At 40.0% G+C, this 27,787-nt stretch overlaps 1 protein-coding gene across 1 annotated transcript; it reads left to right on the forward strand.

Annotated features, from left to right (window-relative positions):
• Positions 1-8,315: 8,315 nt before the first annotated feature.
• On the forward strand, positions 8,316-22,014 carry acer3 (alkaline ceramidase 3). The gene is made up of 11 exons (XM_038292269.1): positions 8,316-8,479; positions 14,830-14,940; positions 15,037-15,089; positions 15,179-15,231; positions 15,850-15,931; positions 16,020-16,055; positions 18,080-18,138; positions 18,213-18,314; positions 18,589-18,693; positions 18,776-18,821; positions 18,899-22,014. Exons 1-11 carry the CDS (start codon positions 8,377-8,379, stop codon positions 18,950-18,952), a joined length of 804 nt encoding a protein of 267 aa, XP_038148197.1. The 5' UTR covers positions 8,316-8,376; the 3' UTR covers positions 18,953-22,014.
• Positions 22,015-27,787: the final 5,773 nt, after the last annotated feature.

Below are 27,787 nucleotides of genomic sequence, written 5' to 3' on the forward strand. Positions count from 1 at the left end.
ATCATATCAGAAAATTAGAATATTACTGAAGACCAATAAAAACAAAGGATTTATAGAAATGTTGGCCAACTGAAAAGTATGAACATGAAAAGTATGAGCATGTACAGCACTCAGTATTTAGTTGGGCCTCCTTTGGCCTGTATTACTGCAGCAATGCGGCGTGGCATGGAGTCGATCAGTCTGTGGCACTGCTCAGGTGTTATGATAGCCCAGGTTGCTCTAATAGTGGCTTTTAGCTCTTCTGAATTGTTGGGTCTGGTGTATTGCATCTTCTTCTTCACAATACCCCATAGATTTTGTATGGGGTTAAGGTCAGGAGAGTTTGCTGGCCAATTAAGAACAGGGATACCATGGTCCTTCAACCAGGTACTGGTAGCTTTGGCACTGTGTGCAGGTGCCAAGTCCTGTTGGAAAATGAAATCTGCATCTCCAAAAAGTTGGTCAGCTGCAGGAAGCATGAAGTGCTCTAAAACTTCCTGGTATGTGGCTGCGTTGACCCTGGACCTCAGAAAACACAATGGACCAACACCAGCAGATGACATGGCACCCCAAACCATCACTGACTGTGGAAACTTTACACTGGACTTCAAGCAACGTGGATGAAGTGCCTCTCTTCTTTTCCTCCAGACTCTGGGACCTTGATTTCCAAAGGAAATGCAAAATTTACTTTCATCAGAGAACATGACTTTGGACCACTCACCAGCAGTCCAGTCCTGTTTCTCTTTAGCCCAGGCAAGACGCTTCTGACGCTGTCTGTGGTTCAAGAGTGGCTTGACACAAGGAATGCGACAGCAGAAACCCATGTCTTTCATACGTCTGTGTGTGGTGGTTCTTGAAGCACTCACTCCAGCTGCAGTCCACTCTTTGTGAATCTCCCCCACATTTTTGAATGGGTTTTGTTTCACAATCCTCTCCAGGGTGCGGTTATCTCTCTTGCTTGTACACTTTTTTCGACCACATCTTTTCCTTCCCTTCGCCTCTCTATTAATGTGCTTGGACACTGAGCTCTGTGAACAGCCAGCCTCTTTAGCGATGACCTTTTGTGTCTTGCCCTCCTTGTGCAAGGTGTCGATGGTCGTCTTTTGGACAACTGTCAAGTCAGCAGTCTTCCCCATGATTGTGTAGCCTATAGAACTAGACTGAAAGACCATTTAAAGGCTTTTGCAGGTGGTTTGAGTTAATTAGCTGATTAGAGTGTGGCACCAGGGGCCATCAATTTTGAACCTTTTCACAATATTCTAATTTTCTGATATGATGAATTTGAGATTTTCATTTGTTGTCATTTGTAATCATCAAAATTAAACAAAATAAACATCTGAAATATATGAGTTTGTATGTAATGTATGAATATAATATACAAGTTTCACTTTTTAAATGGAATTACTGAAATCAATCTACTTTTTCATGATATTCTAATTTTATGACCAGCACCTGTATAGTGATTGCTTATTGGTCATTTAATAGAAGGAGTGGGGCAGGAGTTTGGGCAGATTGACAAGAGGAGGGGCACATTGTCCACCTGTGTACAATTCAAAACGCCCAGCACAACCTCAGAGATGTACCTCAGAGCGCCTCCTCCTGCCCCAGTGGATAGCCGGCATTGCATACTCTGAAACAGGATATAGACTTGCTTGTTCTAATCTTACCTCTGGTTTTTTATACTTATAGAAAATGTAATATTTAATGATTTTGCAGGAAAACCTCTTGATTAACAATTTGCACATTTGCAAACTGACTTACAGATTTTTGTTATTTATCCTTCTCACATATAAAGCCTTAAATGGCCAAGCTCCGTCTTATATCAGAGATCTGATTGTTCCTAACAGACCACTTTGCTCTAATCTGCAGGTTTACTAGTGGTTCCTAGTATTTCTTAAAGTAGAATGGGAGGCAGATCTTAGACTTCTGAAAGACATAGGGACCCCTTTTTCATCATCACCACTCTGCAGAATCTTTTAGGTCAATCTCTACGATATGCTTTTTCTCATAGTAGCTTCATCTGGTCTGTTCCTGTTTGGCTGTTACACCATCCTGGAGAGAAATATCAGCTGTGCCATCAACACCTTTGTTTATAGATGTTGCAGCTTGGCCTGTTTTTCAGTGTAGTCCTGTTTCTCCTGTGACTGGCCGGATGTGCTCTCTTCATCCTCTGACATGGGAGCTGGCTCAGAGCCGCTGGCTGCCTGGCTGTGTGTTTCCTGGAAGGGGTCGCCTTTTACAGTTGCCTTGTATCTCTGCTTCTGTCTCCTTGAACCCCAGTCAGCCTTGGCAGATAGCCGCTCACACTGAGCCTGGTTCTGCTGGAGGTTTTTCTTCCTGTTCAAAGAGAATTTTCCTCTCCACTGTCGCTACAGGCATGCTTAGTGTCAATGAGTCGATGCAATCAACTGGTTTTCCTTAGAAAAATATGACAATTTCACTGTATGATCTGGTGAACTGTAAAGTGCCTTGAGATGACGTGTTGCGAATTGGTGCTATATAAATAAACTGAATTGCATTTAATTGTTATATCTTTCCTTCATTTTTTTCATCAGCAACCTGTTTTGTTTTATCTCAATGAATGAGTGAGCCTCTGTGTGGACTCCATGCACCGCTCCACCATTTAAACTTCCCCTGAACCACTAAGAGTGTAGAGATACTGGCCGTGTGTGAGTCCTACAGGGAGAAAACTGGGATCACGGTTATCCCCAGAAATGCATCCCTCCCTCAAAGTTGGGGGTGGGGCAGTGGCGGCCGGCCCATAGGGGGCGCTGGGGCGAGAAACGTAAAATACATTTTTAGAAATTAACTCATAAATGTCAGTTTTACTCTCTAGAGTGTGTACCTATAAGAAAACAAATTATATAAACTACATTTCCCTATCTACTGTCATTCATTTGTGGATTTCCACAGACAGACTCCTACCGTCTCTGTTCTGGGGGCGCTGATCAGACAGACCCACATTTGCAGAGAATCTGTCAATCATGTACTATTGCTAGGTCAATTTAATAATTTAATGGCCAATCAGCGTCTCAGAATTTTATAGTCTTGGGGCGCTGAAAATACTGCACTTTAACAGGCTTCTGCACCCAAGCGCAGGTGCAGACAATTAGAGGGAAGATGGCGAATGTAACGACCGAGATGCAGCTTCCACCAAATTCGGTGAGATCCTTATTTATCTACCCGTTTGCCAGAAGAACATCCCTGTTGTAGGATATGAACATTTCATATCATGGTTATTGTGACTGTGACGAATCCACCTCGTCGCTTAAAACATCTTCTAACTTTGCGCGCCACAAACACATTCCTGTTATACTGTGCTTGTGAGGACCAATTCACTCGCGCTGAGCCCAGTAGCTCCATTAACTTAAAACACACAAGCTGTTCCTGGTTACCTGCTGGCATATTGAGGGAGCACACTTAATATTTCAGTGGGGTTAGCCGAGTGGGTGTGTGTACGTGTTTATGCTACGGGGACTTGTCATCTTCAGTCTGGCTGCGTCTTTGCTGGGTTCAAACCCAGTTTGGTGTAATTGAATAAGTCAATGAATCTGTGTAAAAGAATTAAGTTGTAAAAATTATTTGTTTTTGTACATCAATTGTTTGTGGAGGTAATATATGGACAAAACTGATTAATGAGAAGAAATCAGAAATAAGAGAGCCTGATGTGAGGGGCTTAAACTATTTAATGAGGGCTGTGGGAAGAAAAGCGGCCATTTTTGTTTTCTGTTTCTTTGTTACATTGCTGGTAACTGGAGGGAGGCTGAGGCCCAGAGTATCTTGTACATGTTTAGTTTCTTTTGCACCCTGTTTTAAAGTTTTTGAGCACAATATATCACCAACACCGGTAACCCGACTGAGCCTGGATTCTTGGAGGCCAAAGAACCCCGTCACAGTGACCCAAATCATCACTGTTACTGTTATTATATAGTAAATTAAATCATTACTGTTAAATTGTATGTATTGTCCAATTGTTTATTTGAATTCTTATTCCGGATTAGTTGGAGACATACACTAGGCTATATCAGCCCCACCAAAAATATTTTTCACCAGCCGCCACTGGGGTGGGGGTGTAGAATTGAAGATAAAATTTTCGCTATTGTCTCATATGAACATAAACATGAACACTGCACCGTTATATGGGCTCTCCATTCTTTGGGCACAGGAAGCGCTGATAGATGAATGGATGAGTGCAGTGAAAAAAATCCCAAACCAACCTGCTTTTGCAGACCCTACTGCTGCATGTACGTATGGACTTGTCTCACACAAGCCTACTGTCATGATGGGTAAAGAACCTAGCCCATATGCAGAACACTCGGAGGCAGGAGAAAAGTTCAAAAGGTTTATTAAAGAAATGTACAATGATTTAACAGGTCCAGGGTTAGGGAGACTGATCTGGATTTGGTTCACCGCTGATCAGGAGATAAGCAGAGCTGCAGAGAGGGGGGGAACCTTGTGGATCCAGAGGCTGTTGGCAGGCCAAGGGCTAGCAGAGCTGAGTGCTGACAGGAAGTGAACTGAGAGCTAGGCTGAGACAGTCTGAGTGCTGCGGGCTGGTTCCAGGTTGGGAACCCTGTGCAGGCAGGAGGAGAGTTGACAGCTGGGCAGAGGCAGTCTGAGTGCAGGTTGGCTGATTCCTGATAAGCTCTCTCTCTCTCCTGAAAGCTGGGTTGAGACGGTCTGAGTGCAGGCTTGCTGACTCCAGGTTTGGTTCTCTCTCTCTCTCTCTCTCTTGAGAGCTTAGTCTGAGGCAGAGGCAGGGCTTACTGTATGATTGCAGGCAGATCACGGACAGAGTCTCTCTCCAAGTTATCTTCTGAGGGCGGGCAGGCAGATGCTGACAGGAGAAGCCCTCCAGATTAAAACAGAGAGCAGGCAGACTGGTCACCGGCAGAGAAACTCTCCAGAGTTTCAGGTTAACAGGCAGGTTCAACCTGTGAGGCAGAGAGGAGAAAACAGGATCAGGTTCAGATCACAGAAAGTCTGAAGACTAAGACAGGCAGGTTGGCTCAGGTCTTGCTAACCGTAACTGGCAAACACTCTGGCGTTGGAGTGTTAGTCCCCTCCTTCTTAATAGGCCCAAGGCTGATCAGGAGATGAAAGACAGGTGTTGCAGGTGAGCACAAGCCCTCAGGAAGGGATCCTTGGCGCCCTCTGGTGGGCAAGCCTCTGGATCCCAACAGACAGCAGAAGCCCTCAGAAAGGGATCCTCGGCGCCCTCTGGTGGGCAAACCTCCGGATCCCAACACCTGCTATAAATCTAAAATTTAAAGGGACACTATGCAACATTTTTCAGTTAATTAATGTGTTCCATAACGTTATGGATGACTAAATGAGTCATTTCAGGTTGAACAAAGGTATTCTCGGCCGCCCTGGTGGTCTGTGGGGGAAATACTGCACTTGCAATTGCAGGAGCACCGACCCGCACCCACAGGCTCAGAAGTCTCGTGAGAGTCAGTCTTGCTTTACGGCGAGAACTGCTACACGCCCCCAGTTAAAAGCATTCTCGTTGCTAGCACAGTGGCAATCTTTGTGCAGTTATGCTACGTTCACGCAGCAAAAGCAGCAAAATCGCGTCTGCTGCTTCCTTTTTGGTGCTTGTGCCAGTTAGTTCTGACGCGTGGCTGAAGCAGCTTTGCTGCTCTGGCTGTGTCTGAGGCGCGTTGGGCGGAGCTTCACTATCCTTTCTCTGCCTTGCAGCTATATTTGCTGTGATCAGTGGGAATAAAGTAGTTTTAATATGTGTTTAAGTGAGAAAATACACCTGAAAACGTTATCAGTGCAGTCAGTTCATTCAGATTATTATCCTGCCTTCCATATTTTTTTTCTGTCGGAGCCGCTCAGACCCCCACATACCAGCGGGGCGCCAACAGTATGGATCCCTTCATCAGCAGCGGTTCACCGCGGCAGCTGGTAGGTGTTTTTCATCTAAATAATCCAAACTGCATATTCTGCCGGCAGATTTCTGCCTTTTAAGTTAATTTAGGCGTCAATAAACTGTTTAAGAGGAGTGATCATCAGCGCTGTGTCTCTCCCTGCGTTAAACGCACCCGACGCGCTGCTTCAGCTGCTCAGACGTGCTGCGCCTGGTGCTCAAAACGCGCCGCGGGACCTTTTGCTGCGCCTTGACGCGCGTCAACCATTGACTTTGCATGTAAACTCGCTGCTTCTGTCACGCCAGCTACGTCCAGTGTGAACGCAGCGTTAGTCATTCGCTGCTAAGCTCAAAACAACCGCGCCTGGCTTGACGGAGAAACCAGGAGAACAGCTGTGCATATTTACGACAGTGCACCTTTACTTTCGCCCTCTGGAGGGAGCCTCACTGGAAAATCAACACCGGTTGCATAGTGTACCTTTAAAAACATAGTTCAACAATAGTTAATATTTTGTCAAGGTAATTGGTTCATCTTCCCATGCACTAAGTCTGATTCTTTGTAAGTTTAAAAACTACTCTAGGGTATTTATGAGCTACTGTGTGTCTTGTGCTGTCTTTATTGAATTTGATGTAATATTAAAGCACCCATATATAGTACGTGCTCTCAACTGTAAGAGTCAGTTATACACTTATAGTCAGTGTTAGTAATGGTTATAGAGTAATTACACCTATATATACACGTGTTAAATTGACTTTATTCAAAGTCACGTTTGGCGAAAGGACTAAGAAATGTGCTATAAATTTTACGGGTGCAGTTGTAAATTAAAGAGTTGCTACTCAGACATGAACACAAGTGCCTCATTGTTTTTCTTACACGGAATCTACCATTATTTTCCAGATTGCTCTTTTTTATTGTGGCCGCCTCGCCTAGGACCCGTAACAATGGCAGTTCCAAGCCATGTCATAAATCATGCAGTCTATTAATCATTATGATAGCTCTTAAAATGTTACCAGTTTGATATAAGGGGTAGCAGTTACCTAGCTCCTGCTGACCAATAAACCAAAAAGAAAGAAGAAGCTTTAGTTATTTCAGAGATATAGAGAGGTATCGGTTATTGCAGGCTAACAAAGAACCCAAATAACCTCCATTCCAAAGGTGCGGGCCCCTTCACCTGGTTCAATTTGCATGTTTTCTAAGCCAAAACAAGTTTCCTGAAATAGTCTTAGAAACTTTGTCAATTCTTTTTAAATTTCTGCTGGCAATACTTCTGGACCGGGGAACTTTTTATTTGGCATGCCTTGAAGGACTACTTGCAGTTCAGTTAAAGTCAATGGGGAATCCAATTGTAATGCTTCACTCTGATAATTTAGGATTTGATCCAGAAATTGGTCGGCAAAAAATAACTTTTCTGATTGTACATATTCCATCTATGAAACATTCTCTTATCTTTGACACCATCTAGCGGCCATGATGATTAACTACGTGAAGCCATTCCTTTTTTGCTCGAGTAGTGGCCGAAAAGAATGCTGCAGGTTTTACTTTCACATAAAAAATATTTTAAAACATAAACTTAAAAAAACCTAAAGGCTTATAAGGGTTGCAAAAACTGGTTTACAAACATACAGTTCCTCTGAAACACTTAAAACACTAAAAACTTAAATGTATTTAATATAATGTATTTCACTTAATGTATTTCATTTGAATGCGTCAAACAGCCCAAAAGAAGAATGTTTAAAGAGGTAGCAAAAGGTGTGAGATTGTAATTCTTTATGTTTTTGAGCAAACAACAATCAGACAAATCCACTGTATATTTCAATAGAGCTCCTTTTACTGATACCCCTAAACCAGTAAAATGATTTCTCTAAGGAATTGTTTTGATTAGTTAATAGAGAATGTCTGTATATAGGCTAATTTATTATGTGGGAATGATATTTTTCTATTAAGGATAATAAAATATATGAGTTTTAAAGTAAAAAACACCCCAAACATTCTCCAACACAACACATCTCCTTCTACATAGAAACTGCAGTTTTTTGTCAATGTGGAGAATAACCTGGGAATAAACGTCTCAGCATTAAGCTTTAATTTACAGCGGTGACCAAAACATGCTGCCAGAACTAAAATGTAATGGTTTTAATTAAAATATAATCATATGTTTAGACAGAGAAGAGGTTAGTTGGTGTTTTATGGTGCTCGGGTCAACATATGATTATGTCTTTGTAATAATTGTGTTAGATTAAAATTAGCTTGTTTACTAAATAAATAAATAAATAAATAAATCAATAAATAAATAAATAAAGCCTCCCTATCTATATATATTTTGTTTTTAAACCCAAAAAAACTCACATCGGCTGTAATGAGCAGGTAGCCTACAGCTGAGCTCTCCATAAAGAGCTCCTTTTATCTGCCGCTCCAGCGCGAGCTACAGAGTAGGAGGGCTCGCGCACAAAGCGACGCACGGCGCTCGCGCTGTGATGGGACTACAAGGCTGTTAGCGCTCTCCGCTTCCTCCTCTTCCATCATGGCTCCCTCCATAGACAGGCAGGGATACTGGGGGCGGCCCACCTCAACGCTGGAATGGTGCGAGGAGAATTATGTCGTTTCTTTTTACATCGCTGAGTTCTGTGAGTTAAACCTTAGTTTCCCTTTTAAAGCCAAAGCTTCGGTTTTAGGAGACTTTCCGGGGTGAGGGTCAGACTGAACACCGACAGTCGCCTCAATGCCGTAAACATTGGGAACAATCGGACCCAGAAATCACAGATGTTTTTAAAATATCGCGTTATTTTGGTAGACGTTAACCTGACCTGCGATAGGAGCTGTTAGATATTAACAAAGAGACAAACTGGGAATGTTTAGAAGCAGCTGTCTGTCGGTTGGTGACCAAAGATTCATTCTTACAGTCCAGAGACTGATGGCTAATGTTGTTATGAGCGAAATTAGGTTAGTTTTCTTTGTGTGAATGTGTAATTAAGGTTTATTTACACTTTGTTATAAGATAGGTGTTTGAGAACATATTTAACATGTGAGCAATATCTCTGCTGATAAATGTTCTAACCTTTGTGTTCAGGACATATTTGGTCCTGGCTTTATGACGCATTATAAATTACTTTAATGAAAAAAACACCTTGTGAAGTTCAAAGGTTTCTAGGGGCTTTTGTTAATAAATACATTTTCTTAGTTTTTTTTTAGGTTTTAAATCTTGTACTTTATGTAATAAATATGAAATCTGTAGTCTTTGTGAAGATACACACTTTGTTTTCTCATGTGTAAATGCTCCTTCTAATGAAATATTGATAAATAAATGAGTTATTGCTTTATTCTATTGTCAAATTCAGCTTTTTAAATAATTGATTAATTGATCATTTTAAAAAATGTCAGGGAAGAAGACAAAATGCAATTACCAATGAAAATATGTGGTTTTTTACATTTTTTTTTCTTTTGGACTTTACTATAATAACATTAAAATAGGTTGACTCTACAGTATGGGCAGGCTGTCCTACTATCTATCGTGGTGTTAAACTGAAATATTTGAAAAATCATAGAGACTTCAGGAATCACTTTGGATGTGATAAAACTCTTAGCAAGAGTGACCTAAGAATAAACTATTCCAGCCAGAGGCTTTTATTTTTACCGAAAGAGTTAAATCTATGGTGTGTTTTAAGTTAGCTGTTGTCTTCTGATTAAAGGGCGTTCCTGAACAGTGCAGGCACATTTTTGAAGCTGATAATATGTTCCCTCAGTACGCTTTGAGTCTTCTTGTTTTGTCTTAAGATAAAAACTGGTTCCTCGAGCACCTGTATCTTAGATTTAAACTGTGTTTCTATCGGACCATTCAGGCAGCTGCCTTGTCAGCAGCAAGATGCAAAGATATGACTGGTGCTGCACTTTTACTCACACACCCTCACAGTTTAGCCAAATAAGACAAAGCTAACATCACTCACTTTGTTATTGCTAAATCATCCATATTGTTGATGAATGTAGTAATTATGAGAGTTAAGAAAATAGAAATAATTAGTTGAAATGTGGAAAAATTAATATATTTATCCAGATAAACTGGTTTATAACTGCCTACAGCAACAGCTTGTTCAAAGAGAGATAAGGCCAAGGGGGTCAGAGTTTAGACTGCTTTAGTAGTGACAAAAAACCCCATCTCTGACTAGCAGTTTTCTAAACTTTCCCACCACAAATGCACCTGCCGGATATCAGTTAAAGCTTTTGTTTGCATAAATAACAAGCGCCTGTTTTCAGCTGCAGGACAATGGTTTGGTGTTTAAACTACCCTTATTCAGGCTTCGGCGGCTGGAATGTGGCCGTGTTCTTTGGGCTGCCATGACTTTTAGTTTATATTTGCAGTGGTGAGGACATCACAGCATGCATATCATTCAGATATTTGCACTTGCTCATTGAACTGTTTAAGCAACACGCCCACGCTGACATGCTGTGGTGTGCTTGGGCTTTGTTTGCATTTATTATCCATTACCAAAGTACATACATTTCAAAAGGGCCAATAAAAGGACGTGTGGAAATACATTGACATTTATTACGCTGCACATAATGGACTGTACTATTTAGTTCTGTTGATCCTTCACCGGCTTATTCGTTTTCCAGTTACTTATATATTTACCCCCATTGCAGAAAAAATATAATTTCATACTTTTGCTGGTTTGGCTAACAAGTTGGGTACAGAAACATATATCTGAATCTAAGACTTTAATTTATCAACTATATATTTTTTTCATCAGTTTTATCTACAGATGAATTAACCATAAACCAATATATTTTAATTTAATGTATTTCTATAGAGCCAATTCACAGCACGGCATCTCAAGATAGATAGACAATACAGCAATCAGTCACATTAAGCATGCTTCTAGTGACAGTGGAGAGGAAAAGCCCTTTAAAAAGGAAGAAACCTCCGGCAGAACCAGGCTCAGTGTGAGTGGCCATCTGCTGAGGGCAATTATGGTTCAAGGAGACAGAAGCAGACATAGAAAAAGAAGCAGAGATCCAAAAGACAGCTGTCAACCAGCTCCACAGGCGGCCTCGTCCAGGAAAGACACAGACAGGCGCACAAGCTCCGGGGCAGCTCCCATGTCAGAGGATGAAAGAGAGCACATCCACTAAGTTACAGTCAGAAAAACAGGACTACACTGAAAAACAGGCCAAGCTCAAACATCTAAAAACAAAGGTGTTGATGGCAGCAGCACAGCTGATATTTCTCTCCAGGTTGGAGTCACAGCCAAATGGGAACAGACCAGATGAAGCTACTACGAGAAAAAGCAGAGAGATCATAACTTTAGAGATTGATTTAACAAATTCTGCAGAGAGGGAGAATAGTTAGAATGAAGCAGAATAATGAAAAAGGGGTCCCTACGTCCTCCAGCATTCTAAGCCTATAGCAGCATAACTGTAGAGATAGCTCAGGATAACCTGACTTGTGCAGATGAGGTATGAGAAAGGTAGAGGCTAGAGCCAAGGAGCAACGTCTGTCTTGACTTAAATAAATGAGTCTTATTTTCTCCCAAGTCATCGTGCAAACCTTTGCATAGTTTTTCTAACTTCAGTTTATCTTTGATCCTGATGTTCCATCTGTCTCTTGAGCTCGGTGTGAAGATAAGATATGAAGATATATGCAGAGAAACGCCAGTTTGGCTGTAATTCCATGAATAGTCTTGTAATAGGCAGGTATTTATGTAAGGGCAGCACATGATACAATTCATTTTGCTCATCTGATTAAAGTTTTTTCATAAAAGCCAAGACATGGTGACAACCTGTTTGACAGGCAGGTTTTTCCAAAAAGCATCCTAATACAACTTCTTTACAACTTCGTTTACAACTTCTAAAACTGGGGGTGTAATTAGCTTGTCTGCTCTGCAGCTTCAGGACCTGCATATTATGTTACAACAGAGGAAAGCATTAGCTCTGAAATTTCCCACCATCACCTGTTCACCCTGTCTTAATGACCCTGATTATCCAGGGTCACTAAGATTCTTCTACTCTTTTTCTTTTTTTGTTGAGTTTTTTCAGCACTAGTGGCTCATTTTTCAAACTGTAGGCTGAGTGGAAGGTGTGTAGAGAGGGGCACAGACATGCAGCAAAGGACCACAGGTCAGATTCAAACCAGGTTGGCCACGTTGAGGTTAAGGCCTCCATACGTGGGTCGTGCGCGCTAACCACTTCCCCACCGAAGCACACAACAAGTATCTGTTGTAGATCAACAGAAACAGTTTGATGGCATCAGTCTGACTGATCCCCAATTTCTGCAGCCGATTGTTTTTAGGCTGTTCTTGAAGCTGATGTTTTTTCTTTCTTTGATAGCAGCTGGAGGGAGCAGCAAAGCATGTGCTTTATGTCACCTTAAGAAATGGCTGCTGAATGAACTAATGGATCGGCCGATGCTAATATTGGCAAAAAATATTGAGAATAACTCTACTCCGTTTTCACATCACGTACCAGGCGTTATCACTGGAACATGGTTTAATTAGCAGAATTTTTATGTCTTTTTTACTAAATTCTTCTGATTTTAAAGTTTAGGACATTTCAACTTTTTTTATTTATACTTTATTTTACTACATAAACAACCTCTACATGCTGTTTGTAGAAATGTCTGAAAGAAGTTTCTTTATTTTTTTATTTTTTTTGCGAATAAAGTTCCGTCAAGCTAAAAAAAAAACTAACAAAAAAAAGTCCCACCAGAAGTTTGGGAAGAAACCTAAACATAACGTCAGTCGTTTTTATAGCTAGACCTGATTTATTACCTTTAGTTTATCCCCTCCTCTAAGATCTAACCCTGAGCATTTCACTGGAAACCTAGACCTAATTTAGACTTATTTAATATGAGTTCAGTAAATTCTCTTGGTTTGCATTTCTGTCATTAATTGTAAAAACGTCCCCTGCAGTGATATTCTTCCGGTCGATGTGTCTGTCTGCTCTAGCCTAACTCAGGGCAGAACACCACTAATACTGAGCCTGGTTCTAGTTCTGATGGAGCCTTTTTCCTGTTTCTTCACCACATGTCTGTATGATTTCATTAGATTTGTAAAAGGTTTGAGATGATGTGAATTAGTGCTGTAGAAATAAAGCTACGAAATCTGAAGCACACCAGCTACTCCACCTCTGAATGAGTCAAAAGACAGCGGCTCAAATCCCAGTGAGATGCTGCTGTGGTACCTGCATTTTATATTTTCTCACTTTATTTTTAACTTTTTATCTGAAACATTTAAGTTCAGCAGCAAAAGAGAAAAGATAGGAAATCAGTAATGGAGAAGACATTTATGTGTTTGTCTCTGTAATCCATGAAAAATGGAAGAATGAAGTGTTCTGCCCTGATGCTGTGGGCTGTTTAGTGGCTGACTTTCAGGTATGACCTGGTGAAAGCGCCTTTGGTGTCGATGTTGAATGATATGTGGACCGATGGATCACGGTTCTGATAAGGTGAAAGCTGAACTTTAGGCAGGCATAAACTCTCAGACATGGACCCCTTTTCCTGATCATAACGTGGAAACATTTATCTACAGATGGTTAGACTGCAGGACTGAATAAAAACGTCTGTCCTGAGAACCACACCGCGCCATGTGCTGACGAATCAAACACACCCATTGTCCTTCTTAGGCCTCTACTGTGAGACAAGTTGAACATATGACGATTTGTTATCGTACTGCAATGAGCCTAATAAAAGCAGCGCTTCAGAGCCGACCCAGGAAGGTGAAGGCTTTGCCAACGCAGCAACTATTTGTGTTCCCGCTAAAAGGGCAGCGTTGGCAGCAGAGGCACGTTCGCAAGCGTTTAGAAGCTTAAAGGGGGAAAAATGCTCCAAGAATCTGTATTCTGCTCTGCAGATGAGGAATTTTGAAACGTTGGCAAATCTCTCAACAGTTTTTGCTTTGTGTTAACGGATTAGTTGATTTAAAGCTTATAACTTAGCGTTGCTGTTTCGGGTGGTGTTACAGAGCCATAAAAACATTATCTGCTCCATGTAGGAAAGCCAAAGAGCACAAGGTTATATGACCTCAATTACCCTTTTGCTGTAGATAAACAGTTTGTTCTGCTTGATTTTTGCCCCCCCCCAGTTTCCTTCAGTTCTTTTAATATTTTGTATGACTGATGGCCTCTCAATAACTTCATCTTAGTTTCTGTGTGCTGATTTTTTATCTTTATTTTCAGCTGTTTTATATGTTGGCAGGTCACAGTTCATTCAGCTGATACCAAGGTTTAAAATAATACTTTGATCCGAGCAACTGCTTCTTGTTATGTCTTGTTTCTGAATTAGTTCATTCTCAGAATTAAAATAACTAACAGAAAACACAGAGATTTGGTTGTAAATAGTTTATGAATCAATGCTCACACCTGAAAGAAAACAGAAACCTCATGTCAACCAGGAAACGCCTAAACATAGTGGGTAGCTAATTAGTAACCTTGGAAACAGGATTCACCTTAGGTTCCCTCAGTAACGTCATTTCCCGTGCCCTTTGAACCAACTTTAAACAAAGCAGAAGTTGTGGTCAGGATTAGAAATCACTGTTCACTGTGACATTATTTCACTGTAGTAGCTCAAACATTGAAGTTTTGCAAATGTTTTAGGGCTGAAACAATGAATTGGATTAATCAATTATTGAAACAATCATCAACCTATTCAGTAATTAATTAATCTTTAACTAGAGTGTAGAGACCGTAAAACATGTCTTTAGCTGACAGAGCAACTCAATTAGAGCAGGAATTATATGAAAATAAAAAAAGAAATCTGTAAAGATTTTGCATGTAAGAAAAAATTATGTTTTTCATTTGTCGATATTCTCTATCCAGAGGTTTTAGTTATGTTTGGTTTAATTCCATAAACAAATCTTCTTTAAGGAACCGTTGGCTATTCGATTACTAATCGAAAAAATTATCGATAGCTTAACTGATTTGCAAAATAATTGTTAGTTGCAGCCCTAATATATTTATATATTTTCTCCTTATTTCTCCCTTTGAACAGGGAACACTGTCAGCAACCTGATCATGATCCTTCCTCCTTTATATGGAGCTGTCCAAACTTTTCGGGACGGCCTGGAGTTTCGCTATATTTGCTCGTTTCTCGGACTCTCAGGTAAAGATGAAGGCCTCACCGTATTCACAGCTGATTCTTCAGAAAGTCAGAACCTCCTTTCATTCAGTCTTTCCTGTGTTCCTTAATGTAACCCAGCTGTAGGTGTTGGTTCCTGGTGTTTCCACATGACACTCCTGTATGAGATGCAGGTGAGATACGCGGCTGCATCTATGTTTCCTCTAAGCACAGCTATTTTTGCCTGTTAACACAGATCAATGTCTGTTTTCTTTCTTTGCAGCTGCTGGATGAGTTGCCAATGATTTACAGTACATGTGTCTTTGTATACTGTCTGTAAGTGGATCAGCTTTTCACATTTGTTTTTTTTTTTTGATCCCCTTTTAACTGCTAAAACATTTAAGATCGTTCCTTAATGTGAATACATACAGATGGTTAAACATAAGCTAGCTTAAAAGTTAAATATTTATTGCTGCCAAACAATCTCCCCCTGAAAAAGGAAAAAAAAAAGCCGTTTTTTTCAGTTGGAAAAGTGAATCACATGTAGAAGTCAGGATCACTACTGGAACAGCTGTTGATAGCCTGCAGGAAAATCCTTTTGGTCAACAGGACAAATTTAGTCATCTCCATTAACTCATATTATTTCCCAAGCTTGCAGCATCCAGATAGAGGGATTGTCCCTCACTGCTCTCTGTAGAGGGAGGCTGACATTCTGTCTGTGGGCCATTATTTAACTGAAGACAGTAACAGCCAGTTCAGACTTCATTTTACTGTTTACGTACGATAAACTCAATACCTAACGAAATGCTTGATAGCATTTATTGTTAATAGATCGTTAGCCTAACCAACACTGGCCCCAGTTTAGAACTGTTCATAGTTTTTATACTCAAGTGCATCATCTTTTATCGTTTCAGAAGCTAAATGTAAATAATGAGACGTTTTTCTTTTGTTCAGGTATGAGTGCTTCAAGCAGGAAAACGGCATCAGTGTATTTCCTATAGTATTGTTGGTCATTTTCAGTGTCTCAGTCACATTGGTGAGTTCTTTCAGTTATTACAGAAATGTCTTACAGTAAACACTGAACTGAAATAGTCTCATATAGTTTCTGTATTTATGCGTCTCAGGTGTACTTGCAGTGGAAGGAGCCAGTTTTTCACCAGGTAAGGTTTGCTTTATGTCAGGTTTGTCTGCCTCCTTCAGATCACTGTTTGCTCTGAGGGCTCAGTGGCTAACCTTTAGCTCCTGTAAACAATGGGCTGGCCTACGCAGCACTGGGACATCGTTAGAGCTGACTGTCTGTCTGTCTGACTGTCCATCAGTCGGTCTGTCTGACTATCTGTTTGACTGTCAATCCGTCCGACTGTTTGTCTGTCTGACTGACTATCTGACTGTCTGTCTGTCTGTCTGACTGACTATCTGACTGTTTGTCCGTCCGTCTGTCTGACTGACTATCTGACTGTCTGTCTGTCTGACTGAATATCTGACTGTCTGTCCGTCTGTCTGACTGACTGTCTGTCCGTCTGTCTGAGTGACTATCTGACTGTCTGTCCGTCTGTCTGAGTGACTATCTGACTGTCTGTCCGCCTGAGTGACTATGTGACTGTGTCCGTCTGTCTGACTATCTGACTGTCCATCTGTCTGACTGTGTCTGTCTGACTGACTATATTACTGTCTGTTCTTCTGTCTGACTGTATGTCTGACTGACTATCCGCCCATCCGTCTGTCTGTTTGTCTGTCCCTTGTCCAACTGTCTGTCTGCCTGTCTATTTAACTGACTTTCTACAAATGCCCTTGATCAAGAGAAACTATTTTTTATTTTATTCAGCAGTAAAATCATTATCTACAGGGTAACATTTTTATGGTACCACATAACGTGTTGACCGAATCAATAGCATATCTATAAACTATTTGTTAACTATGTATAAGCAGAGCCTTATTGGAAACTGGTATCAATTATATAATGTTTTTAGGACTTCAAAGAGAGGCTGATAAAGACCTGAAGTGACCTTTTGCATTGTGACGACATTGACCTTTTAATGATTAACAATCTGGTCAACTTGAAATCCTTTATTTTAAGCCTAAATCTAAAAGATCTTAGTAAGAAAGTATTGATGCTGAACGTCCTATACTCAGCTCTAGATGAATATAAAATAGAAGGAAAAGGTGATGTCATGGCTTCACTGCGGCTTCATGCTGCTCAGGCAGCAGCAGCTGGACTTTGGCCTTCTTGGTTTTTGGCCTTAAATAAAAAACTGAGGTTATAGAAAAAGCTGAAAAAAATTTGATTGAGTTCTTATTTCTTTTTCCCCTTTAATTTGATCTGAACAAGGAACCTTATTGTTGCTTAAAAGGTACAGTGTAGTGATAACTGGGAGTCTATTATGGTGTCACTTTTTTTTAAAGTTGCACAAGATCGATGCTTTTAGTTCTGCAAATGAAAACTACGTGAACCAAAAGGGCTGTCCTAAAAATATACTCTATAAGCTCGATTATTTATGCAAACCTAAAAACATTAAATTAATCAAATCAAATGAGCTATTTTTACTTTAATTGAGCTCTAACCTTTTATAATCTTACATCTGTAGGTATAGGAGATATTAAACACATAAGAAGCTTGAACTTCGACTTAATTAAACCAAAACCTTTTCCTTTGGAGTTTACCTTTGATATTGTCCCATTTAATTTAGGAAATATATAAATTACTGAGTAATGATTATATATATTTGCTGATGCGGATTTGTCTTTGGACACATGAGCAAAGACTGAACAGCATTATTGTTGTCTGACTCCTGACAGCAGGTAGCAGCTCAGATGAAAATCCTCATTTTTATCAAACAAACATCTCTACTGGTTAAAATCTTATCACCAAACCGTCAAACATTAATCTGGATGTAGATTTCTGCAGCGTGGTTTTACAACAATCTAACATTTAACCCGTTTTTTTATAAAGAAAAAAAAAAGCTGCTAGTTTTGTCCGTTTGTCAGAACAGGTGATTAAGTCATTGATAATCCCTTAAAGTATCTCTGCTGGTTATCTACTCAAAGAGGCAGAAGTGAAACTGATGACAGTTTTATTTTTTCTTTTAGGTTTCTGTAAAACCTCAGTTTCATTAAACCAAATATCAGGTTAAAAAGAGCTTTTCCTCTCCAGCAGAAAGTTCTGTAAATGTGTTTCCCCTCTCAGGTCATGTACGCTGCCCTGGTAGCTTGCCTTGTGTTGCGTTCTATCTTCATTGTGACATGGTGAGTACTGTTACTTTAATAGTTCAGATCCACTCAGCGTGGTCCTGATGAAGGTTGTTCTCTCCTGGTTCCAGGGTGTATCCGTGGCTCAGGGGGCTCTGTTACACATCTTTAGGGATCTTTCTGTTAGGCTTCCTACTCTGGAACATCGACAACATCTTCTGTGACTCTTTAAGGTGAGTAGATAGTTGTTGTTTTGAAATATTATAAAATTGGAATCTATATTTACACTAAATATTCTGTGCGAGTAGAACAAAATATCTCCTTTCTTTCATATTTCATCCAAAAATCACACTTAGTTGAAATAATGAAAGTAATAGCATGTTGAAATTCATTGCGACTCCATCATGGATGAAATAGATTAAAAATGTTTTTGACCCTTTGTGGTGGAATGTGTGAAATGAAAAGCTCAGTTTTTGATAAAGCCCTTTTCTTCTTTCTCTAACTTAGAGCCAGTAGAAAAATGCTGCCCCCTGGTGTTGGAGTAGCAACTCAGTTCCATGCCTGGTGGCACATCTTCACAGGTCTCGGTTCCTACCTGCACATACTGCTCAGGTTGGACCTTTATCTGTGTCAGAAACCAAATTCTTAGTAATGATGCTTTTTGTGAACTTGCTCTAAAATGAAACACCTGCAGTTTGCAGATCCGATCCACCTACCTCAAGCACAGACCGAAGGTTAAGGTACGTCAACGTTGTGACTTTAAAGAAACTGTTAAGTTTTAATTCATAACCTGTTGCTGGATGTTCCCTTTGTTCAGTTTGTGTTTGGAGTCTGGCCCACGCTGCACATTGAACCACAGAAGACAAGCTGAGAGGAGAAGATGTCTACTAGCTAAAGGATGGAGACTGCCAAATAAGGCAATCCTGGCAAATAGAGCTGCCAGTTCTGCCTTTCTAATGCTGGGGAACTGGTCCCAGTCAGCGGCTTGGTGAACCGCAGGGCTCCAACTTAGGGACCTTAGTACAGCATAGCACTGAATTAAATGTCAAGAAACTGAAGATTATTTTTATTGATAATAATTTATTAGACTAGTTTGTTAAGTTATTTTAAGTGGGTAGTGTTTATTTTTTATTTTTCATTGCAGTGAATGAATGACGTAGTTCACTTCTGTGGTAAATATAGAAGGACTTACAGACATTTCATTGATTTGAAAAATTGTTGAATATTTCCAATTGATTCAAAATTCTGTTTTATTTATAACCAATCAGATAAATAATCAAATCGAATGATCCATAATATATAAATTTCTCCCTTCAAATATGACATTACCCTTATTCAGGCTCAGCTCCTCAAGCTGGGTAGCTTATAATATAGTTATTGCGGGGGAAAAAGGAAATATACTTATAATGGATTTAATACAAGAGGAAAATCCATCTTATAAACTTAGCTGAAGATTTTTACTTGATGTTTCCATAAAAATGATTTTCCATAACTGGAATTCTGATGCTTTCTAAAAATCCCTAATTATGTTGCCAAATTTGCACTTTTGTTTTATTACTAAGTACTCATCCAATGTGTGAAACGGTTTAACTGTTTACTTGCTGTAATGTTTTAATGAAAGTAACGTTCTAACACAGGTTTTATTTCCCAAAGTCCCCAGAACATCTGAGCCTCAGGTTTTTCCTAAGAGAGTCCTAAATGAAGCAGCTGCTTAATTGGAATGACAACCTCTAGACATGGGATGCTTTATGGTACCAAGATAAAGCGATCTTTCAAAATTAAGGTTTTAAAACGTGCTTAAAATGTAGAAAATTTCTGTCTAATGTAGAAAATGTTGAAGTAATTTTCATTGGTTCACACTGCTGATCAGCTGGCTGAAAAAGATTCATGCTAGTGATGGTCCAGCAGCTCCGATGCCGCATCGAGCTCACAGAGTAAAACTCCATGTTGGTGCTCGGATCGTTTGTAGAGTCTTATGACTGATAAAGGAGCGGCTTGAAACTGACTGACGCACTAAACTGTCAATGAGACAAATCTGCCACAAAAATCTCTGATCTTTAAAGTTTCTTTATCAAATTCATCAGGAAATATGGAGGGACCAATTTTTTTTAGACCATTTAGATCTCATATTTGTTTTAATTTTCTCCTTATGTCATCCTGCTCCTCTCAGTTATCACTCAAGTTATCTGAATTTAAATGAAATTCAAATCGACTTTTAGTTTACCGTTTTTACTGTACTTATACTAGTACATTATTTATTGACTGCATCTAAACATATCAAACATATTTTCACTTTAAACAAAGATATGAAATGATAGAATATGATATAAAATGACATAAATCATATTATTGTACTAGGCTGGATGTAAGAATTGTAAAGGTCCAGCAGGTGTCAGTATTGAGTGACTCAGTATCAGTACAGTTTGCAATATAAAAATACGCTCCCTGATGCCTCATCAACCATTGCTCATTCATAAACGTTATCTGCATGTGCAAGAAGAAGAAAAAATGTCTGTTTATCGAAATGAATAAAACAATAACTTTAAGTAACCTGCTGTTATAATAATAATGTAACCGTTTTTGTTTGGGATAAGAATTTGTTGTTTTCCCTTTTAGTAACAGAGATCAGTAGATACTGAGACCTATACTTCATTAAATTGACATAAACACAGACAGCAAATTTAATTCTTACAAATACTAGGATCAGAAAAATATCTGGGATCAGTTTTGGACGTCTTTTTAATAGAGAATACTGTCTTTTTTTTATCATCAAAAAAATTTTTTTTATCAGTAATTAAATGAAATTACATTTTTTTAAAGCTTTATAAAAATTGAAAAGAGCCAGAGAGTCTAAGACCGGCCCATGCTTAATTACCAGAAGATCTTTGTGCCTCATTTAGGATCCTTCTTGGAAGAAAAAAACTTGAAAGTGTTGTGAAGTGAGCCGGTTAGATATGATTGATCAAAATAAAAATGTGATTATTCAAATGAAATCCGATTTAACCTCAGTCAGAGAGCAATGCTTCACTGGCATGCTTTTAAACACTATTAACCTCTGAATGAACACCACACTTTCACATCGTTTAATCTGCTGCATTTTACGTAAAATACTTATTTATTCATCTTCCTCTGTTTAACTTTTCGACATCTTCTAGCTGGTTTGATGAAACTGAAAACCTCTATGAGTAGTTCATGATAAAACCACTAGATGGCGTCCTGTTCCAGCTCATTGTGGAGACTGGAACCTGAGCTGCTGGAATCTGGCTCAGCTCTCATGTCTTTGACTTTGTGTTAATGAAGGGCTTTTTATGTTCTGTTACTGTGAAGCAGTGGATGTGTATCTGCATCAAACAAACTTGAAATAACTGGTTCTCTATAATATGCAGACTTTAGCCACTGAGGGTTATATTCTGAACAGTGCGTGTTACTTTATTTTTCATGATGTACTTGGGTTGCTGAGTTTTTAAGCCAAGTGTTAAAAATATTCATAAGCACAATGTATGAAACCTAAGTATTAGCGTCCTCTGATTACTTTGCCCTGTGTTATCTGAAGTCCCTGCTCATTAGAACCGAGCAGGTCACAAAGAGGGTGCCTTATTGTTATCACTGCAGTGTAATCCAGGTTGCCTTGATATTTAAAGAAGCATTTCATTTTATCCATTGTGTTTTGTCCTTAACCTGAATATTAGCCATCAGGAGGACCAACTTCCACAGCTTTTAATGCAAAGTCTGGGCCTGATTCTTTTGCCTTTTTTCATATCATGCATGGAAAAATAAACTCATTGTTCTGCATACATTGCTAGTATAAAGCGAATATCACTTTTGTGTTTATGGCCAGAACACCAATCTCTGCCAGCAGCTTTGTTGTACTTTGATCGGTCTTTGAAGATTTTCTCTGATGTCAAATAAAGGAAATTGTGTCAGATTCATGAAGTCCTGTCACTTTATATCGTTGGGTTCCTTACAGGAAATTATGTAATGCTGCTTACTGAACATTTTGTGCTGCTAATGATTTTACTATGACCTAAAAAACAGGAAATATCTGTACATCTTCAGAGGAAATATCAGTTGATTTTTGACTGAAGGCAGCCTTTTAATGTAACTAAGCCCAAAATCCACTTTTCACAATTTAAACAAAAAAAAACAGAGTTGTTGGGTTTCTATTTTAAAGTTGTGCTTTTTTTTTTTTACATGTGAGAGTTTGTTCTGTATTATTGTATCTAAAACCTCAGTGTTTCCTAGGCAGTTGAACAAAGAGGATTGTGGTAGATTTTCCTATTTGATTTAATTGTACAGGCTGCACTGCAAAAATGATCTTGAAATAAGTGAAAATGTCTTAAATTAAGTGTATTTACCCTTAATTTGAGTAGGCAAATAAGATCACCTGCCAATGGAATGAGTATTTTTACTCTTAAAATTAGATATTTAGATAACATGCACTTGAAATAAGACAATGCAATTGTTTCATCTTATTTTAAATGTTAATTGTCTTGTTTTATTGGCAAAGTGTCTCACTTACCTCCTCAATTCAAGAACAAATGCACTTAATTTAAGAAAAATTGACTTACGGTATCTAGATTTAGATTTTTACCAGCGTGGTTTATGCCTACAGCGGGTACATGTATTCAAAACTACATGTACCCCATGTTGTCAATAGGGGTAGTCCCCCCACACACACACATCTGGATATAAATACAACCAAATGAGTTAAACGCCTCTGTAAGCGAGTCATCCTGTCCTCAGTCATTACTGAGTCAGTGCCTTGAAGCAAGCGGGGTGGTTGAAGAATCCTACATACTGCAAAACCAATGTAGAAATAAGTAAAAAATTCTCAAATTAATTGTATTTACCCTTAATTTAACCAGGTAACTAAGATTATCTGACAATAGAATCAGTGTTTTTACTCATAAAATAAGAGTTAGATAATATGAACTTGAAATAAGACAATGAAATTGCTTTTTCTTATTTTCAATGTAAATTGTCTTGTCCCATTGGCAAAATGTTTCAGTTACCTCCTCAATTCAAGATGTAATGCACTCATTTTAAGAAAAAATGACCTATTTAGATATCAATTTCTTTGCGGTGCACAACCAAAGATCTGCTTACTGCCCCTGCTTCAATATAGCTAACCGAGGTGAATTGCACCTTAAAAAGTTCCCGGCATAGCATTGTCCTGCTGCAACTTGGATGTGGATGGAAAACTACTTTATCTAAACCCTTTTATTGCTCTTCTGGATGTTTACATTCCTTTTCCTACTGGAAGGGGAACTTTTGTTTAAGTCTTTTGCAGGTTTTCTTCTAAGGTTGGCCTCTATCAAAGGTGCATAGTAATGTTATTTGACTTTTTCTTTTTATCTATAAGGCAGTAACTCACTCTGGTTGCATGGAAAATATTTCTCAGAAATTAGAAGTTTCTTATTTAACAGGATTATTTTACAGGTTATTATATAGTGACTGGCTGCACATTAGTTATTACAAAAAACTAATTGCAGTTATAGTGCCACGTTGTAAAGTTTAATGACAGCAGTGTGAATGACCTGCGGTAGTGCTCCTTTTTACAGGCAGGTTGTAAAAGTCTTTTACTAAAGGGGTTGCTCCACTCCTCTACAGTCTGGTGCAGGTATGTGGAAGGTATTGTCCATGGTGGATGTAACCTCTCAGCCACTTCCTCCACTAAGACCCAGGACAGAAGTGGCCTTTCTCACCACTTTGTTCAGTCTCTTTCCGTCCCGCTCTGCGATGCCAGGGACCCAGCAGACAACAATGTAGAGGAGGTCTGAAGCCACCACAGAGGTATAAAAGGTTTTAGGCAGAGGGCTGCTCACTCCAAAGGACCTCAGCCTCCTTAGGAGGTGGTGGTGGCTCTGGCCCTCCTTATACAGGGCATCAGTGTTATGAGTCCAATCCAGTTTATTAGTGATATGAACACCCAGGTATTTGAATCTCTCCACAGTTTATATGTCCTGCCCCTGAATGTCCACGGGGGAGTGAGGTGGGGGTGTTAAGGGTCTTAATGGTGTTAAGACACAGGTGCTTCTTTTCACACCAATCCACAAAGTTCATGATAACCAATCGATATTCCAGATTACTCCCGTCAGAAACACAGCACACAATGGCCGAGTCATCAGAGAACCTCTGGAGATGGAAGCTGTCCTTGTTGCAGGTGAAGTCCGAGGTATAGAGGGTAAAGAGTAACGGAGACAGAACGCTGCACATAGAGCCACGTATTCCGAGGAGTTGGTCCTTGCAAGTCACGGAAAAAGGGGTCCCCCCTTGCAGCATTAAAAAGCGCCGAATGTAGGAGAAAGCTCAGCACTACAGTCACAAAAGTTGGCTTCCTCTGTGCACTTAAGTTTCGAATATCAGATACAGTATTCACTAGTAGAAAAGCATTTCCAAAAAACAATATAAAGAAGAGAAGTAGGAAAGGGGAGTATGGAGCCGAAGTACTGTAACAGACTGATTCGTTTGCAGAGCCATCTTTTTCTTTAGCGCCAATTCACATCATGTCATCTCAGGTCACTTTATAGAGACAGTTCAACCATATCATCCAGAGAGATTGGTTCAAAGTTTTCTATCTAAGGAAAACCAGCTAATGGCATCGACTCTTTAGCAATCCCTCACACCAATCATGCTTGTGGCAACTGTGGAGAGGAAAACTACCTTTGAACAGGAAGAAACCTCCAGCAGAACCAGGCTCAGTGTGTTCAGTCTGACGAGACCAGCGGGTGTTCAAGGAGACAGAAGCAGACATAGAAAAAGAAGCAGAGATACAAGGCGATGTGTCACAGCCATGCCGTACTGACCTAACACTGTGTGTTATTGCACAGTGAGAGAAGCACATGAGTGACCATAGGTAATGTTTGCATAAAAAGTCCAAGGAGGGGTGTTGCTGATCCTTGTCCCTCTTCCTCTCACCTCCTCCTTCCCCCAAGTGAGGAGTTGTACTGGTTGATGGCTTGAGGAACAAAGGAGTTCAGCAGTCTGTTGGTTCTGCATTTGGGGAGGAGCAATCTCCCACTGATCAGGCTCCTGTGAGTTGAATCACAGAGCTGGCTTGCCTGACCAGTTTGTCCAGTTTTGAGGTGTCCATCTTGGATGTGCTGCTACCCCAATACATCATGGTGTAGAAGAGGACACTGGCCACCACAGACCGGTAGAATATCTCCAACAGCTTATTGCAGATGTTGAACGACCTCAGTCTCCTCAGGATGTACATCCTGCTCTGTGTCGCCCTGTGCAGTTGGTTAGTGTGTGTTGACCAGTCCAATTTATTGTCCAGTCACACCCCAAGGTATTTGTATGACTCCAGAGCTTCCACTTCAGCTCCCTCCAGTAGTACCAACTTAGTGTTTGGTCCATTCCACCCAAAGTCTATGACCAGCTCCTTCAGCTGGAGATTTTCAGCTCCAGGTGGTTGGTGCTAGCCTGACCATAGAGCTGTGATTATGGGGCGTGTTTCGAACGAACAAGGAAAAAAAATGCCTCTGCACTCAATTGGATAGACCTACAACCAATAAGAGCAACAGAGTGCGTGACGTATGTTAAGCGACGCATAGATGTCAACAAAAATCAAAGCGTGCAGTTGCACGCCTAGAATAAGAAGATGAGCCTTGATCGCGTTTCTCTGTTCCTCTTTTAAAATTAATTTGCTGTCGATATCTTCTAGAACAGACCTAATAGCAGAATCTACTCACCTCAAATCTCCAGCGGCAGCCATTGTTGTTGTCACCCAAGCGCGCTTTGGCGACGTGGTTGATTACGTTACTGTTGATCATCTATCCATCATCATATAAAGCCCGGCCTGACAATTTGATTGTCCCGCCAGATATTGTGCGAGCATACTCGTGCTACTATTAAGCAACGCCAGACATAACTTCCCGACCTTAAACGTTGTGGGCGGGACTAAGTTCGGAATGGCACCCAGGCTAGGTTGGTGCTGCACCAGGTGGCAAAGTCCCCCACCAGTCTCCTATACTCCTCCTCTCTGTTGTACCTGATACACCTCAAATGGCTGTTGCATCTGCATGCTTCTGTATGTGACACAGCTGTCCATTCACCGGTGCTAGGTCGGTGAATGGAGTGAGCAATCAAGCCAATTATCAGTGCAAAGATCACGACAAACTATCAACCATTTCCACAGGCGGCCCCGTCCAGGAAACACACAGCCAGGCAGACAAGCTCTGAGCCAGCTCCCATGTCAGAGGATGACAGTGAGAACATCCAGTGAGTCACAGTCAGAGAAACAGGACTACACTGAAAAACAGGGCAAGCTCCAACATCTATAAACAAAGAATTAGAATTAGTTTATAAAGTTAATTGGACTTAACTTTATTGTCGTTACATTGTCACAAGTACAAAGCAAAATAATTCACTCTCTGCGTTTAAACCATCCCTTTGCGGAGCAGTGGACTGCCATTGTGAGGTGCCCGGGAGCAGTGTGGGGGTTAAGGGTCTTGCTCAGGGACCCAGAGTGGAAATCCGTGGAAGTGAGGCTTGAACTCAGAACTTCTGGGATCCAAGCACAATGCCCTAACCACTAGGGCGCCACTCCAAATGTGTTGATGGCAGCAGCACAGCTGATGTTTCTCTCCAGGATGGAGTAACAGCAAAACAGGAACAGACCAGATGGAGCTACTCTGAGAAAAAGCAGAGAGAGTATAACGTTAGAGATTGAACTAACAAATATTGCAGAATAGGAGAGATAGAATGTAGCAGAATGATGGGGTCCCTATGTCCTCCAGCATTCTAAGCATATAGCAGTATAACAATATAGCTCAGAATAACCTGAGCCACCCTAACTATAAACTTTATCCAAAATGAATGTTTTAAGCCTACCCTTAAAAGTAGACAGGGTTTCTGCCTCACAGACTAAAACTTGTAGTTGGTGAAGAGCCTGATAGCTAAAGATCTGCCTCTCATTCTACTTTTAGAAATTCTAGGAACCACTAGTAAAGCTGCAGATTGAGAACGAAATGTTCTGTTATTAGGAAGGAACAATCATATGTAGGATGGAGCTTGGTTATTTAAAGCTTTATATGTGGGAAGGATGATTTGAAATTCTATTGTGGATTGAACAGGAATCCAACGAAAAGAAGCTAGGATAGGAGAGATATGATCTCTTTTTATCAGAACTCTGACTGCAACATTTTAGATCAGCTGAAGGCTTTTAACTACAGTTTGTGGACTTCATGATAGCAAAGAATTACAATAGCCTTGAAGTAACAAATGCATGGACTAGTTTCTCAGCATCACTCCTGGACAGTAGATTTCTAATTTTTGCAATATTCCACAGATGAATGAAGGAAATTCTAGAAACCAATTTAATATACCGTAGAATTTAAATGAAAGGTCCTGATCAAAAATGACACCAAGATTTAATTTATTATCTGAGATCAATTTAATCTCATCCAAATTAGGTAACTGACTAATCAGCTTTGTTTTCAAAGACTCTGGTCCAAAGACCAGAGTCTATAACTTCTGTTTTTTCTGCATTCAGGAGCAGAAAGTTAAGAGCCATCCAGGTTTTTATGTCTTCAAGATATGCCTGTAATCTATGTAATGGGTTAGCTTCATCTGGATTTATAGACAGATATAGCTGGGTATCATCAGCATAACAGTGGAAATTGATCACATGCTGTCTAATAATTCAACCAATTGAAGGTATTTATATAATAAAAAGAATTGGTCCTAGCACTGATCCCTG

The sequence above is a fragment of the Cyprinodon tularosa genome, unplaced genomic scaffold (genome assembly GCF_016077235.1).
Source record: "Cyprinodon tularosa strain WSP-4 unplaced genomic scaffold, ASM1607723v1 ctg31, whole genome shotgun sequence".
Lineage (NCBI taxonomy): Eukaryota > Metazoa > Chordata > Actinopteri > Cyprinodontiformes > Cyprinodontidae > Cyprinodon > Cyprinodon tularosa.

Bases quoted from the DNA above. Each gene is read 5' to 3' on its own strand.
- acer3 (XM_038292269.1), top strand. From the start codon at position 8,377: ATGGCTCCCTCCATAGACAGGCAGGGATACTGGGGGCGGCCCACCTCA. The intron at 16,056-18,079 runs GTAAGGTTTGCT...TTCCCCTCTCAG, and splicing joins AGGAGCCAGTTTTTCACCAG to GTCATGTACGCTGCCCTGGT. The intron at 18,315-18,588 runs GTGAGTAGATAG...TCTCTAACTTAG, and splicing joins ATCTTCTGTGACTCTTTAAG to AGCCAGTAGAAAAATGCTGC.